This window comes from Falco punctatus (genome assembly GCF_963210335.1).
Source record: "Falco punctatus genome assembly, chromosome: 9".
Classification (NCBI taxonomy): domain Eukaryota; kingdom Metazoa; phylum Chordata; class Aves; order Falconiformes; family Falconidae; genus Falco; species Falco punctatus.
Genome location: NC_137589.1, coordinates 33465838 through 33483022, shown reverse-complemented (window position 1 = coordinate 33483022; position 17185 = coordinate 33465838). Strand labels below are relative to the sequence as shown.

The 17185-nt window shown below is 39.1% G+C and overlaps 1 protein-coding gene across 3 annotated transcripts in view; it reads right to left on the bottom strand.

Annotated features, from left to right (window-relative positions):
* SHOC2 (SHOC2 leucine rich repeat scaffold protein) overlaps positions 1-17185 on the bottom strand; it is a 78745-nt gene that overhangs the window by 37397 nt on the left and 24163 nt on the right. For all 3 annotated transcript variants that reach the window (XM_080403547.1, XM_080403546.1, XM_080403548.1), the window contains exon 2: positions 4543-5480. In XM_080403547.1, the coding sequence (XP_080259673.1) occupies positions 4543-5245 (703 nt within the window). In that variant the 5' untranslated portion in view covers positions 5246-5480. The remainder of the gene's footprint in view (positions 1-4542; positions 5481-17185) is intronic.

Genomic DNA, 17185 nt, shown 5'->3' with positions numbered 1-17185 from the left:
TCATCTATCAGACAAGGAACACTACCATAGGATCGGAGACTATCAATCCAAAATATAAGCCAGGAGAAATAATAAGGGGAGATTCTGACAACCTCACAACCATCTAAACACTACGCAGACCAACAGAATTTGCAGGAAATGTTAACAAAAGGCAGGGAAGTAAAAGGCATGAAAACAGAGACAAAGTGATTTGAAAATACATCAGTAAAATATAAAATCAGTTTGGCATAAAGAGTTAAGAGTTTTCTACAAAAATGTGGAAGACCTAGTTTACTCAGTCAAGTAATCTATGAAGATGTCTGATGTAGCAGTGTGCAGAAAATAACTAAGAGACTCAGCTGAGCAGTAGAAGATGTGAAGATACCTGAGGAATGGACTACAACTTGCTATGGACATAACACCTGAAAGTAAAATATCAACTTGGATGGAAGTTACCTCTCTGGGCTCTTAAAACCCACCTCAAGGTTGATCTTGTACAGCATCTTCAGCAAAGACCTAGTCAGAAAGCAAGGGTTTTCTAGCAAGCTAAAAGCATTGGAAGAAACAGGTAACTAAAAATAAATGTAAACAGCGTGGAATTTAGTAGTGTAAAAAAAAAAAAAAAAAAAAAAAACTACCTATGTTTCTTGTAGGATCTCACGGTTGGCCTCTGCAGAGAGGGAGAACAGAAAAGGCAAAGAGTGCAGGTGTCTTAGGTGGTCACAAAAGCATTTGTATGATGAAGACTAACACAGCAACATGATCCAGATGCATGGACAGAGTTATCTCCAGCATAAAGAGGGAAACTCACCTGGAACAGTACTAATCAAGCATTCGCAACATTCAAAACAAGACAACACAGAAAATGGATAGTGGGGTGACAGAAGGAATGGAGATTTTATACAAGACTAAAAACTGTGGTCTGAGTAATGACTGGGAGAAGATATGACTGCTGCCTGCACATACAGTGGGAGAGAAAATAAAAACGGGGAAACTGCCGCGTCTAAGAACAGTCAAGCATCACTGGCACAAAAACCAACGAGTCATAGACATACTGGATGCTGGAAGAAAGGTCCCAAATATCAGAGCACTTAAGGCTCCAGGACCTACTTTCAATTTCTTTTAATGAGAGTAGAAGGAAAATAAACTTTGTTTTATAAGGCTGGAGACTAAAGATACCTAGAAAAGTAATTAAATAGGATGATTGCTTACAAATCAGGTGACCCTTTATTTTAGAGCAGCAAGGTCCTAAAGTTGGAAAGCCTTTTAAAATTCTACAGAACTGATATTTTGTGTTCAGTGGTAGTGAAAGGCATCACAAGTCTCTAGCACCAGGATAAGACTTGAATTCCATCACACTCGATGCTGGCTCTTTGAGGGAACAGTAGCAACATCCAATCTTTCAAGCTGAAATCTGGGTTTTTTTTGTCTAGGGCAACTATTTGTAGCACATCTACTTCCAAAAGACAAAGTAAAGAAAACCCAGGGTCAGTTGTGGACCAGATTAGCAACATGAACACATCATACCTAACTGCTGCAAGACTCTTCCTTGCTGGACAAGTCAGCAGGTTACATAAGCTTTGAATTTTTAAAAATACAAACAACCACACTAGCTTACCATCAAGATACGTGAGCCTTAGGCCTTAGAACAATGGGGCTTTTTTAAAAAGAATTTGAAATGCTCCACATGATATTGCTTTATAAAAGATAATGGCCTCATTTTACTTCCCGCTTTGCAGCAACAAAAATTTCTGTGTTATTTACAAGCTGATAATATAAGAGTGTTTGCTTGTATACAGTATTTAAGAACTATATTATAAACATACAAGGGATTAAAATCATTGGGACTTAAAAGGCAAATTTTTTTAAGCGCACATGTAAAATGTAGGAAATAACAGGTCTTTAAAGAAACAGACTAATTCCATCGGAAAGAAATACATTTCTCAGCAGTTTCATTTTTCAGCTGTGTTTCCAAATCCAACATTTCATCTTTGTACTAGAACAAAGATACATGAAAGTGAGTGAGTAGAAATCAATTACAAAACTGAAAATATCTTGCCTGGTTTTACTATTTGAGGAAAAAAACGTTTTCAAACACCTGTTCTGTATGTCTTGGCAGTTAAAATTATTTGTGTTAATTTAAAATCCTTTCTTTTTCAACTGATTCATTGCAAGCAACCTAGTCAGAGAAATTTACTTGGAATAAAAAAGGGTGATGTTGAACATAGCGATTTCCCTTCAGAATTCTTCGTAAGGGTGACAGTTGTCTTACATTTATGCTTTTAAAATGTATTCCACAATGAGGTGCTGACCCGTAACAAGAAACACTGGCATTACCACAATACAAATAAAGGCACAACTAACTGCTGGATACAAAGACAGAAGTGGTTAACGTTCTTGAGCTAGGGTTTGATAGAGAAGTGAGAACACTGCCTGTGTGGGTATTAAGAATTAAAAAAATACAAAAGAAAAGACACATATTTCTTCATGATACATGTCTACTAAATTTCTCCATTGAACTGTTACATATGATCTCTTTGAAGACAATTGTGAACAAACACATACAGAAATTACATACTTTAACATAAACTTAACCATATGAATTCAACACAAAAAACAGTTAAGAGACAAAGAGGTTCCAGCAGCAACATCTGCAGAATCAAACACACCTACAAAAAGTTTCTAAAAGGCAACACCAAACACCAGAATGCAACATCTCGCAACAGTTTTTTCTTCACACACTAGTATTAATTTAAACTTATGCAGTACTATCCCCAGCTGAACCTCAGAAGCTGACCCTTTGCTAGATTATGTTTAATAACTGAGCCACAAACAGACCCAGGTGAAGTACCGACAACTGTGTAATACAGCTCAACCAGCTAAATGGGCCACAATTCCTTCAACAGGTATACAAACATGCAGTATGTTGGGGTTTTTTTGCAAACATCAGCCCCACAGTTTCCAGTATGATTCTTTGATTAGCAGAAGATCCGAATTGGCTGTTGGACTTAAGGATTTGTAATTTTGACCTGTTTTGACACTTCAGTTTAGTTTAATTCTCTCAGGGAAATTCCCCGGATTGGCAAAATGCTCGTACCAATTCAAAAATCACGTTGGTCAGAAAACATGCCATATTAGCCATCTAATTTTCACCTAGCAAAAAGTGTTTCTGTGGCTATAGCAGAATCCATTCCAAAAACTGCTACAGAGAGCTGAATGTTACGACAGCCTCACTATGCTTCTTCACTCCTGTCATCACATACAGAAGCTGTTTGTACGGGACGTTGCCAGTAACGTAATTAGCAGTTTCAGACATACCCAGGAGTTTCTGCCATCAAGAACAAGTTATCTTATGTATTTTTCATATCGGGGTGAAGGAGAAAGAGGCAAACACTGCTGGTTTGAAAAAGATCTATCAGGGATCCAAACAAGGGCATTTCCCCAGCTTTGCAAAATTAGCGAGCATAAGGGCCAATTTCAGTAACACTTAGCATACTCACACGCTGGTTTGGTCAACAGGAAAAAGTTCCACATCAGCTTTTAAAAACAGGGCACAGGAATTATTACTCGGTGTTACAAGGGCTTTTACAAGTTTTTTTTCCACACTTGAAGAAAGTCAAAGCAGTTTCTTAACTGCATGAATTTATGTTCCCCCCAAAGGGACTAAGCTATGCTTACATTTTAAAATCTGGTGATACATAGAAAAAAAATCACCAATGACAGAATCTCCCTTTTATGAGGCCCGCTGTTCAAATATTGCTTCAGAACAGTGTGATAAAGAGATGTTTTCCATAAAGCAGAATGTATTAAGAAAAACTTAAGAGGTTCTTGATATACAGCTATTCCAGCCCATTTTTTGTAATAAATTATTTAAATTAATAAGCCATTTTCATACTATTTCAATGTCTTTCAAACTTCTGTCACAATGTTTGGAAAAACAAATATTATTCATTAAAAAGTCAAAAGACTCATCAGCCATGCATACAACATCTGGTCACTTTATATTACGATTCCATGTATTAATATATTCATGACTTATAAAAGGTAGCGGCTTCCACAAATCACTAACTTACATTATTAACTCTTACAGCATCCAACAGCTTGCTCATGGTAATAGCATGTAGCTACCTATTCTACTGTGTATTACCACAGTCACACTCCTCTGCTACATGCCCATAATGTGTTTATACTTTGCAACAGTTCGTAAATGATTTATAAAGAAATCTTAAGATGAAATATGCCCCTGTATTTATTTTTTTTAAAACCATCTGGGCTCTGAAGACACAATTTGTGAAAGCACAAGGCAAAGATGAAAACAATATACATCTGATTTTAAAATGACAGATGAAGAAAAAGAGCTTTTGTTGTTTACAATAATATAGATATCCAAGGTATTGATTACTCTCAATGTAAACTAACATTGCAACAGTATGATCAAGAGCATAATTTTATGAAGTTTTAAATGAAGAAGGACAGCTGGAAAGCTGGCGATTTATGTACACGTAACTGAACTGCAAAATGAACATAAGCATAGAATTAAACTTGCAATCTGTAACTGCTTACCAATTTCAGCAGGTAGTTGCTTGATTTTGTTCTCTCGTATGCTAAGCATGGTGAGTTTCGACAAGGTTTTGATATCCTTTTCCACAGTAGTTATACGATTAAAGCGTAGGTAAAGAGTGGCGAGAGAGCTTAGCCTATACACCACCGAAGGGATTTCTCTAAGTTTGTTATGCCGCAGGTCAAGCATGCGCAGTTTCTTCAAGTTATCAAGAGAGTCAGGCAAACTGGTAAGTGAGTTTTCACTCAGGGCCAGTGTCATCAGGTTCACAAGACAGCCCACCTCTGCTGGTAGGGACTGCAGTTTGTTACTGTATAAATAAAGTTCTGTTAACTGCGTTAGCTCTTTGATAGCCGATGGAAGCATGTGTATAGACCTCTTGGACAAGTCCAAGCGCATTGAATTCTCTTCCCGGCATTTATTTAGCTCTTTGATCACTTCAGCATTGCTGGATTTTTTGCGGGTACCTGTGGCTGGATTAGGTCTTTTTATTGTATTGTCCACTGAAAAAGCTACCCCAGGCTGCGTGCTACTGGAGTCCTTCTTCCCATCTTTGGCATCTTTCCCTTTGGTCTTAGGCTCCTTTTCTTTGCTCTCTTTCCCAAATCCTCCAGAGGCTTTGGCCTCCTTCTCCCTTTCTTTTGACGATGGGACTTTTGGATCCTTCTCTTTACAGTCCTTTTCTTTGCCTAAATTACTACTCATGGTGACTCAAAGTTTAGCAAGCACCACATGAAATCCGTTTCTGAAGTTCACAAGAACAATTCACTGCTGAAGTGACAAGGATCCTTAAAACATGCAAACGTTGAACCAAGGGAGGAGCTTCGGAGGTGTGATACCCATTTGCTACATATTGGTTCTGAAGGCACTCTTTCCTTATCCTGGTATCAGGAGATTCAGCTGTAGAGATCAGAAGGTCAAATGCTCGGTATTAGTATTTCTGGAACACAGAGAGAAGAGAAGCCAAAGTCAGTGTAAATATAAAAAACTTCCAGTTAAATGTTGAATGTTTCTACCATCAAGCCTGTGCTCAATAACACAGGCTAATGATTTGTCCTTCTCTTCAAATGTCAATGAAAAACCCAGCACTAAAGCAAAAATACTACACGTACTGCTCAGAAGACCCACCCTGGTAGAAGAGCTATACTAATGAGTACACACAAGGAAAGAAAAAGTACAGTTCTTAAACATAATACTGCCCTAAGTACTACATTTGAGTCACTGTCTTAGATCTTATCTAGTTCTTAGCATAACACTCTGGCCATCAACATGAGTATTCTCTCTCCCCTCCCATGCCTAATCAGTCAATAAAGTCCTGCTATAATTTTGGGTGCCTGCCTCTTCAAACCAACCTGTACAGGCTGTTCAGCACAAAGGAGTCTCAAATTTGATCTACTGTGATCTAATACATCACTGTAACACGAACGCTTTGCCTCAAGACCTCCCTTATGACCAGCTCTGACTCGCAGTTCTCTGCTTTTAATGTGGAGCAGAACGCTGTTACCAGCTTCACATGCTCTGGAGATGCAAACACGAGGATTTTTAAAATAAACCTATCAAAAAGTCAACTGAAAGCTCAGAAATAATTTATTATGATTCAAGACAAGCACAATTATGGAGGAATTTCTCATGAGAGTAGGATATAACATATCTTTAGACAGCATCTTGAAATTTTCTCCCCTCAGTTACTATAATGGAGCCTAATAAGTGAACAGATGTCTGAAACCTATACAGCCCCAGTTACATTTTTACAAAATCATCATGCATCACAAAAAGTAGCTTTGCTTCATGTTTCAATTCAAAACTCGACATGCCCAAGAACTTTGATATTCTGAATACTCTGGAGAGGTTTTTGAATGTATCCTTGTGGAAGAAAATAAATGGTCAAACAATGGCAACAATAATTTCATGTCTCCATGTTACTCCACCTTTTAGCCTAGAACCAACTTTCCTTTGTTATGCAACATTCACTGATGAAGAAAGTTTGTTTGCCTCTCAGAAGAGCACCTTGTTTCCCCAGCCATCTGAGCTATGCTAAAATACCCTTAAAACCTCCACAGGAGCTGGGTCACTGTCCTGGCATTCCAGCTTCTGCACAAGTTCATAACGCTCGTAATCAAAACTAATTAAATAATATTTTGCATACTTAAGCCATCAGCAAGTACTCAAAACACAAACATTTTTTAGCAAAGCTCAAGTAACTATTTTTAATTGCAGTTATGCTATGTATGCTTGCCCTCAAGTATAAACATGTGCTCAGAGAACAAAGGAGCTCACTTTGCTCAATATATTTGCTCACCTTTGAAAAAAAAAAAAAAAAGCCAACAAAGAAAATCTAGTTAAGGACAGCAAGAAGGGCAAGCCACATTACCTCTGCTGCAAATCAAGCTGTTTAGTAACAAAGCTCAAAAGAGAACCTTCCCCAGGAGGTGGCCTCCAGTCCTTCACCCGGATTCATTACTGCTGCACTATCACAAAGCATGTGCTACAAACCCCATAATATCAAAAACCCTACTGCCTCCAGCTACTGTGTTCTGGACAACTCTGTTGTAAAGGACCATGGCCATTTGCTAGCAGCAGCAAGCAACTACAGCTTTTAACTTGGAAATTTTCTCTAACACAGAGTTCTCTGAAGGAGCACAAGCCAGTGTTCCTGACTGCATCCTTAAGATTGCCACCCAGCTTTTACACCATCCATTACCCCGACTACCCTCAAGATTACCAACCTCACTACATTATATTTTAAAACTTGTTCTCAGCACTGTATAATCTACATGCTTGTAAAATTCCAGCAATAGGAAATGTAATGACTCCAAATGCAAAACCGCAGCTGACTAAAGGGTGGGAGCCTGAAATGCCTGACAACTTGTTTTCAGTACGAAAGGTAACACAAAGAACCGAGAACTAACAGTTTCTAAATTCTGGTAATAAGAAAACTCATCCATGTAGCACTGCCAGACAGCTACTGCACCACATCAAGCCCCTGAAGTGCAAAACACTCCAAGCGCTGCTGCTCCCATGAGCTTTCAATTTAATCAAATTTAGGACCCACCAAGAGATTCGTTTCATTTCTTATGTGCACTGCAGCTGAAGGAGGTTTTGAAAGAGCCTCAGAAAGGAAAGATGGCCGGAGATTAGTACTGCTGAAAGCGGCTTGGTAGTGCAAATGCTCCAAATAATCTGCACACATTACACTGTCTTCGTTAGCAATTACTGTAATTGTACCAAAAAAAAAAAAAAAAAAAAAAAAAAAAGGGGTAGGTGGGGGTGGCAGCAGCTCCTTGTTTCAATGTAAGAGTTTAACGTTTCATTTTCTGGTAAGGAACAAAAACCTTTTGCCTATACAAAAGGATAAAAAAAATCGAAAAGCCACTAAAAACATCATCTGAAACATGTAAAGACAATTCAGAGCAATTCAAAGGGTCATGACCAGAGACTTCAAGGTCACCTCGCAGTTAAAGAGGTTGGGAGGCAGGCAACTGGCAGGCAAGCCACAGGCAGCCGTCCTTTTCTAACACATGGAAACTGAGGCCAAGTTCACAGTGCAGCATGCCTTCAAAATATACTCCTTGTTCAGAGTGACAAAAGGTTAACAGTTAAATGTACTGCACATATGTCATTTTTATCTCTTTACTGAGCATTTTAATTACTGCCCGAGACTGCAAAATTTATTTAAAATACTTTGAGAAGGTTTAGCCTCTCTCGTTCCAAAGTAATTCTCTAACACCTAGAATGACTACAACTAGCACTTACTAGAAGAAAAAGCTTATGATGAAACAGTTACCAGATGAAACACGATAAAATCCAGTGCAGGGGGAAATCACATCAAAGAAAATGCCTCGACTGGAACCTCTCCAGAGTTTGAGACACCCCTAAGACACCAGCATCTCCCATTTCCCCAGCCCGCTCACCAGGGCTGAAATTCCCAACAGCAGAAGGTCCCACCATGCAGCAGGTACCAGACAGTTTCACTCAGTTACTCTGTGAAGCAGCGAATTCCTCTGCCACAAGGCAACATTTGCACCCCAGTGATTCCCATTACTGCAACCCTTCTTCCCCTCTTTGTTTTATTTCAGGAGGAAAAAGCTCCAGCAGGTACAAGAGCCAGGGCAGAACTGTAATTCCTGAGACAACCCCTTCTCTTCCTACAAGCCTCTCAGTCACCACACATCACCAACTTCCCAAGTGAAAGATGTCCGAGCAAGAAGTCTTCCTAGCCAAATAACGCTGACTTAACCCCCAGATTGACCAAATCTGTGAAACAACTGTTCCATGCTATCCTGTAAGTAGAGTATGCAGCACAAGACCTAAACAACTAAACGAAACTCATCCTATTTCTAGTATTTTGTAACTTTTACTATTTGCCATTGCAACCTATCTAAAATTATTGACATATTTGCATGCAGTATAAATGAGAATACGTATTTGATGCTGTATGCTTTCGGTTAGCGGGATTAAAATCTTGCCATTTCATGTATTAATGACCATGTTTTGAAACAAAACTCAATAGGGAATCGCGCTAAGAACTCTTTAATCCTACCAACATGTATACAAACGAAATGCTCAACTTCACATAAGCAGCCCTACAGAACTTTTCTTTCTATTGCAGATCATTCAAGCTGACGGGGTTACTTGCATGTATCAAAGTTAAGCATGTATGTAAACTTTTGGCAGACATGAGCATAATTACATATACTACAGAGGAAGCTAAATATGTTTCAAAAGGTTATTCATATTTTTAAAGCCCTTTTGGTTAAAGGACAAGAGTCACCATCAATTCTAAACTGCAGTCAAACAAGCATTCATTGTATCTCAAAAGGAGAGCCTCTTTTAGAGGTATTTTTAGCAAAAGGAAATTCAGTGAAATTAGCCAGTTCTGCCAACTGCTTCCATTTTCCAATGCTGTTCAAACTGACTTCCTGTCAATATTAATTGACATAAAAACATTTGACTACTATGTCCTGGAGAACTTGGAAAACTTATTAAGACTTGCTCGGCCCAGTATATGGAAGAAAATAAAACTTTCAGAGAAGTTAAGGAAACTAATCTCTTCCCTGTTCCAAATATAGGGGTTTTGAAGCAAAATATTTGTAAATAGCTATAAATAACCAGCATCAGAGTTCTGGTTCACTCCTCCTGACGTCTGGTAAACATAATGAATTTATTTTCTTCTGTCAACTGTAACTGACAAAACTTTAGAAACACAAACAACTTCAGTGGTATCACCTTCTGTAGCTGCCTGGAAAAGAGTAACATATTGGTCTTGTATATTTTACTGATATTTTTTGTTAAAGATGTAGAAGTAATTGAAGAGAGATTTTAGTTACTCTGAGCAAAACAACCCAAAACATTTATGCAATAAACGCTTTATAAAAGAAGGGGTAACAAAGGAAAATTCATGTCTGTGATTCTGGGAATAATACTAATCACCTGCAACTTAGTAATATGAATACTGATGCTTCCTGGTTATTATCTAATACAATATGAGGCTTGAGATGAAGGATTTCACCCAACTGCTATTCAAAGGAGGCTGTGAAAAACTTAACTGTCTCTTGCCCACTACTGCAGAGCAATTTTACTACCCCACCCCCCAAAAAATAATCCACTACCAGTATTACTTCACAGCTTAGTAAAGACTTCCCCTCCAGTTACATCTTTCAAGTTTGATTTTATATGAACAAACTTTTGAACAGTTTGCATGCAGATCTCTAATGAAATGCCGCATCAGATGGCTGGCACCAGGGTGGCCAAACCCCAGGTGCAGGAGGAAGCCAGCCAGCAGGAATGGCCAAAGCTCTCCTCACTGACTGCACCAAGGTCCCACTGCAAGTCTCGCTGCTGCTGCCCCAGGGTGGTGGGACCCCTCCAGAAGAGGCCTGAGTTACTCTCAGCAGTCCCACAGTTCTCAGAGGATGCATTACATGCCTCGTGACTGCAAGTATATGAAAGTTCCCTGTAGTTCACAGAGATGGCTTGAAGAAGAAATCATTAATTGAAATGAAGTATTCTCCCACTGCTGAAGTATTTCCCTTTCAAGTGATGAGGCTAACCAACTGCAGTCTTCTGCCAAGGGAAAAACATTGTGGTACATCACCTTACAAAAGGGTCACTTTACAGCTCTGCTTAAACACTTACTGGTTCCTGTTCCATGTTTCAGTTGACAAAACAGGCACATCAAACATTTCTAATATTCTGAGCACATGATATCCAAGGCATCATTTTCACTGAAGCCTAATGCATTACACTCAAATGAAACAGAATTTTACTACTTCTGTAATGTAGCAGGAAACCTTGCAGGCTTGCATTTCAAAAGAAAATTCTTTACTACGTGTATAATTTTATATCACAGAATAGGAATGATTTTTCTCTTTGTTCTGTGTTTGTACTAAACAAAGGGCACACACCATGGCTAGGGCTTTTCAACCCAAATAACAGAAGAAGATAGTTCTGAATATTAACACATCAAAGAAGTAAGAAATACGCTCACACTTGACACTCCAGGGTAAGCAGACAATGATTCCACTGAATTAGAAAAAAGAAAATGTTTTGAGATTGCAATTCTGATCTAGGAAGTTCTGCTTAGTCAGACCTAAGTGGCTTTTAACAACAAGACAGAGCTCAAATGCTATCTAGTAATTGCAGCAACACCTGCTCACAAACAGGAAAAAATTTGCCTTCTTAGAAGTATTTACCTTTTACTTAGAATAGCATGGGATATATCAAAAACATTTCATATTCCACTATACCACAAACATGAACACATCAGTAAGCAATAGATGAAATTTATAGTTTAGCAGAAGTGGCTACAATGACTTTCCATTCTCAATACCACATATGTAAAAAAAAAAAAAAAAAAAAAAATGGTCACTGCTTTCATTTCAAAACCCAAATAGCTTCAGCCAACAAGTCACTTGCAAACAAAGCACATTTTCTCCTACAATTTGCTAGCTTCAAACATCTGACCTACAAAGTTTTCATCTGCGTAAGTGCATTTCAGCTTCTGCCGCTGCAGCCACCACAGACCAGCTGGGAGAAAACTGCTGAATCAGGCACCAGGCAGTTGCTAAAAACGGCTCCTCTAAACACAAAACCTCATTCAGAGGTATGGAGACAGCATGGGAACAACCAGCCGTTGCACCACCATAGGTCAAAAACGTCACCTAACCTATTTCGACAAAAGTAATGCTCCTGAAATATGCCAGCTAGCCAGCTTCTCTTCCTTGGGAAGAAAACTCCTCTATTTCAGAGTACAGGACAGTTGATGGTAGCAGCATAATACTGTAATGGTTCTTAGTGTTCTTAGTGCCAGCTGTGATGGCTGGCTTGCTCAAGAGAGAAGGCTGACCATTAAATTCATCTCGGTCCCGTAAATGAATTGTGAGCAGATGGTAGTTTACAGACTGCCAGCGTAACCTGATTTCAGTGTATCTGGATATGACCCCACTTTCCCCCCTAATCCCCTCTCACACTCAGGGAGCAACTTGTTGCTTCCCTGCCTGCACAGCCGAGCCTGTGGAGCTGGCTAAGTGAGGAGGCCTGGGCCCTGACAGCCTACTAAGCCCTTTAGGATATTGTCATCTGCCAAAGGACTGCAGCCAAGACTGCTCCCTGCCTGCTTGCTGCTTCCACGGCTGCAGAACAGCTGAGCACAGCCCAGTCTCACGTTCGAGCAAAACCTGGAGGTTGAGGGAACGACTGAACAAACATCAGACCAAAGGGACAACAACTAGACAGCTTTTGAAGGCTTGCTTACGCTTCACTTGTGGTTTCTTGAATCTGCAGACACATCTGTAACTGTAGGCACCTAATTATGAACTACACACAATTAAAGCTGAAGTTACTATAAATAACCAATCAGTTTCAAAAGGTGTTTGGAGGTTGATTGCTTTGCGCTTGCAGAACCAGTCATATCTCCCAGGACATCCCATCCCGGCTTCCAACACAATCATTTCCTTCCACAGCAAACACACAGCATGTGGACATCACTGCCTCTTTTGAAGCTTTCAAATCTATCTTTTCATTCACTGGTTACCACATTTGCTGCTCTCGAAGTACTTCACTGCACTAAATGCCAGGTCACATACCAGAGTCCACATCTATCATGACAAAAGGCCTCCATGCTAGCAGACAACGTCACTTACACCTTAAACTCCTAGGGGGTAGAAATTATCTTTTGTGTCCTGCCTTTGAACTCCTCTAGCAAGTACAAAAATATACATACTGTGATTCATTCTGTGTGCTCCCACATTATTTTTATGAAGCATTTTCTCTTTTTCTCCTTTACAGGGAAAAAAACCACTACTTTTTGGCCAAGTTCTAAAATACTGTTTCATGTTTTTGTAGAAATAGACTCTAACAGCAAGTACAAAGAATTCTGCTAACTCCATGTGGCGCTTATTTTAATATGTAAAAAGGTACTTTCAGCATGTGTGGCCCCCCAGCATGTACCTTTTGAGCTGCGTGTCTCCATTTCCATGGTAACTCATTGTATCAGCAGGCTGTATAATCCTGCATAATACATACAATTTGAAAATCTTAACTTGCTAGATGAAACAAATTTCCCAGCCTTAGTACAGGTCCTAATAACTAGATATGCCTAAGAAAAGGCTATCCTAAATCGACTATTCTAAATTAGTCTAGGAAAATCCAGTTAGCTCATTTTTGTGACTATACAAATTCTGCACCTATAGTGGTATACAACCTTCCACAAAAACAAGTGCTCCCAATCCACCCAATATCCTCCTCTGAATAAAGATCACCCTGTTGTAGCAAAAAACTTACTTTCCACCATAAAAACAAAAAAATAAATCACTCCTACCACTACACAGCACCCAGGCCCTACCATTCAGATCCCTCAACAGTTCTATAAACAAAGGATGCAGCCAGCTTTGTTACAAACTTGATAGAAAATGGCACTGGTCCTCGCAAAGGTGATGATGCACACTTTAAGCGAGCATCAAATATTTTTCTTTTATTCATCACTTCCTCTGAGCAATAAAAACAACATGTCAAAACAAAACAAACCAAACAGGAGACAAAACAAGAATGACGGGCAGGAGAGAAAGTAAACACACAAAGCAACAATAGAGTAATATATTATCTACTAAATCAACAACTTAAGTTATGTGAATCCTACAGAAATTGGGATGAACTGCATGCTAAATCTCATCTCAGCTAAATGAAACACTGCTGTATTACTATCTAGAGTAGCATCCTACTCTGGCTCCTACCAGCAACATAAAATTATCTAGTGATTTTCACCTTATATTTTTGTAGTATTTCTCTTTGTTTCTTTGTCTCAATTTGATGCAATAAGTTTGCTCATCTTTCAACATGCTTTTATGTAATAATTATGACCATTTCACAAAGTTCAGTGCTGGATGACTCTCAGACCCTTGAATTTTCTGACCATAATTAGTGACTGTGTAAGTCACAAGATCCCTTTGCAAAGGGTTACTATGCTAGGAAAAAAGACTATCTAAAAATCAACTTCAAATGCACTTTTAACATAATTCTGAACATGAAAAGGAGTGATGACTCTTTGCCTTCTATGTTCTAGCACACAAAGCCACAATAACTACATATGGCAGCTCAGCACTGCACAATATTTGGCCCCTGTTCAATTTTTTTTCCTAGCTAAGATTATTCACAATTCTTGATCTTCAGCTAAGATGAGAAAAGCTTGGATATATTTATTTCATTGAACACCTAGTTTATATATAATGCATTTAAATGGACAGATGCAATAAGATTTACTTTCCAACTAACATACATGAGTTTGAAAGACATACAAGGGTCTGGTAAAGTCAAACACACACCCCCCATATTTACCCACAAATTTCCGATTACAAGTCTCCTCACTTTTAGAAGTCCTTAACATATTTTGCATCTGACCTACTCTCAGGACGTAAGTATCTCCTTGAACAGATCAGCATTCTTCACAGAGAAAACATCTCCCTAAATGTGATGTGATGGACCACTGCTGCCCTCCAAGTATTCTTATTCAGATGCAAGAACTACAAACTGCCAAAGAGAAATGGTATTTTTCCTGTAGTACCTGTGTCCACTCCAGCTACGTTCTCACTATTAACCGCTACATTTTTAAGGTCAGTTGCATTCTGCCCACCCAGACTCTCCCTGCAGTTTCAACTGGATTTTGCACTATTCCCTCCCTGCCCTTACCCTCTTGTGCTGCGTTACCACACGTGGTTAAGCAGCTTCCACGTTCCAAAAGACTGACCACTGTTCCATGCCACTGCTTGAAACCTTGATGTTGATGCTCAGCCTCCACTGGAGAAGCCAAAGCAACTCAGAAATACTTTGGGGAACTTTGTAAATTAACAGCACCGTCAAAATGTAGGCTCGTTATAAGTCTTAATAAGGGGATGAAGCTTTCAACTGTTTCCCTCATGAGCAAAACAGAATTAAACATAGTGATGTAAAGCAGTGAAATATTATTTAAGCAAACAGATGCATACTATAGGTGATTCAGGTAGCACTGTATACAACTATATACATCCAATGCTCTGTGGCAAAGGCTTCTTCAATTATGTTGAACTTTTTTACCCTTCAGTCCTCAAAGCTGATGTTTAGCAGCCACTGCCTGCCAGCCACTGGGGTTTTTGGGGTTCTTTTAGGGTTGGTGAAAGGGGCCTTGAGGGGACATGAGAACAGAGGGAAAAGGTAAGATAATTTGTTTCAGCTGTTGATAAGACTGACAGCTGGTAAAAGCATGTTGCTTTATTCACGCTAAAGGTAACCTTAACACTGACTTGATAACAACTACAGCATTTTTGGTTTAGATTAGGGACTCCAAATCTATTTAAGGTGATGTCTGGTGCCACAGTGAATCTCACTACATAGCCACTCCTGGCCACTCTGAAACCTCTAATAAGAAAACTGCAAGACATTCCTCTGGCACCAAAGAGCTGGGTATTTCATAAACCCTGAGCCTGTTTCACCTCCTCAACTCCTACACACCAACTTTGATACAAGGCATTCCCACAGAGCAAGTCAAATGCACAGTGGCTGAACAGGCCTTTCCTATCCAGCTGAGACTCCCTCCCACCGTCCTCCCCATATTCCAAGGCGCCACAGCGGCCACAGAGAGGAGAAAAGCTCCTCTCTGGAGCATGGGCAAGCTGAGAAATACAGGGAAGGGAGAAACAGGCAGGAGCTGGAAAAAGAACAGGGATGGGAGGCCGGCGGCATGGGTGGTGGGCAAGAAGCAGCTGGTAAGAAACTCCATGTAAGAGAATATCACAGATATAAAAATACTGAGACAGTAATCAGCCAACAAGCACCACTCCTGCTCCTACACACTGCATGGAGAAGGGGTCTTAAAGGCAGCAAAAGTATGTAGTAATTGGAGATGTACAAAACACATATCTAACAAGCATGGTCACTTCAAGTGCTAGAAGGCATCGCTTTCACACCTGTCTAATATTGACTGCTTTATATTGCAGACTTAATTTTCATAACTTCTTGGAGTATTATTTAGTTTTTACATGTTAGGGTTTTCCCCCAATCAACATTTAATGCATTAGCATTACAAAAAAAACAAGAATGACAATATTTGAATTTCTTTCAAGTTCATCCACATTCTTACAGATTCCAGAGACAATCCCAGAGATTTCTTTCCCAGGATAGAAGATAAAACTGAAACAAACATGGACAAGAAAGCAAGCTTTGTTCACTTTCCTATGAAGAACCATGTAAAGTCCAGACATGCTATACGAATACTCCTCGTGCTCACTCCTGCTGTCAAGGAGCCTTACCCACACAACACCTTAAGCCCCAGCCTGACACCCAAAAGTCTCCAAACAACACTGAATACTATTCTGCTCATAACTAGGAGCTTGATTAAAAGATTGTTTCACATACGCTAACAATTTTGTAAAATGCATGATAAATCGGGTCTCTTCACAGGAACAACATGTTTTCCTTCAAAAGGAAAAAAAAGAAAAAAAGAAAACCACTCCGATCCCTTCCAAGCAGATTCTTCAAAATCTGTTCAGATGATGCATCTTTTTTTTTTTTCCTTCTAAAAAACCGAAAGGTCTTCAATGACATTTTTACTAGAAACAGTGAAAAACATGATTTCTGCTTGCCAGAAATCAACAGGATGATATACTCTTTAGCATGCTTGAAAGACTTGTGTATTGTAAAAGCAGAAAGTAGCAGCAATGTTAATCTGAAAAAAGTCATGGGAAAAATTTAGACACACAAACTGATTTAAACAACACTGTACAAATATGATGCAGTAATAGGTCTTTTACCTCACCACTTTCTAATAAATAAGATCATGGAAAACTGAACAAAATTATGACAAAGCAGGCTAGCTTAGAGCTACACAAAATTTCATAACACTACCCTAGAAAAATAAAAAAAAATTTAGTGTACTGTATGCCTATTTATAATGAATGACATTCTTGTACCTTATTGCCCTTTATTTTAGACAAAAAACAAAAACCAGATGTCATTTATAAATGTCCAGCTAACTCAGCAGGGAATCATCTGATCTGTTTGTGAATATTTAGAAGTTGTAAGATGAATTATTAAGAGAAATGCAACCTCTACACTAGCTCAGCCACAGCACAGTGCCTCACCGGACCTGCTAGTCTCCAGATTCTTGTACCTTACAAA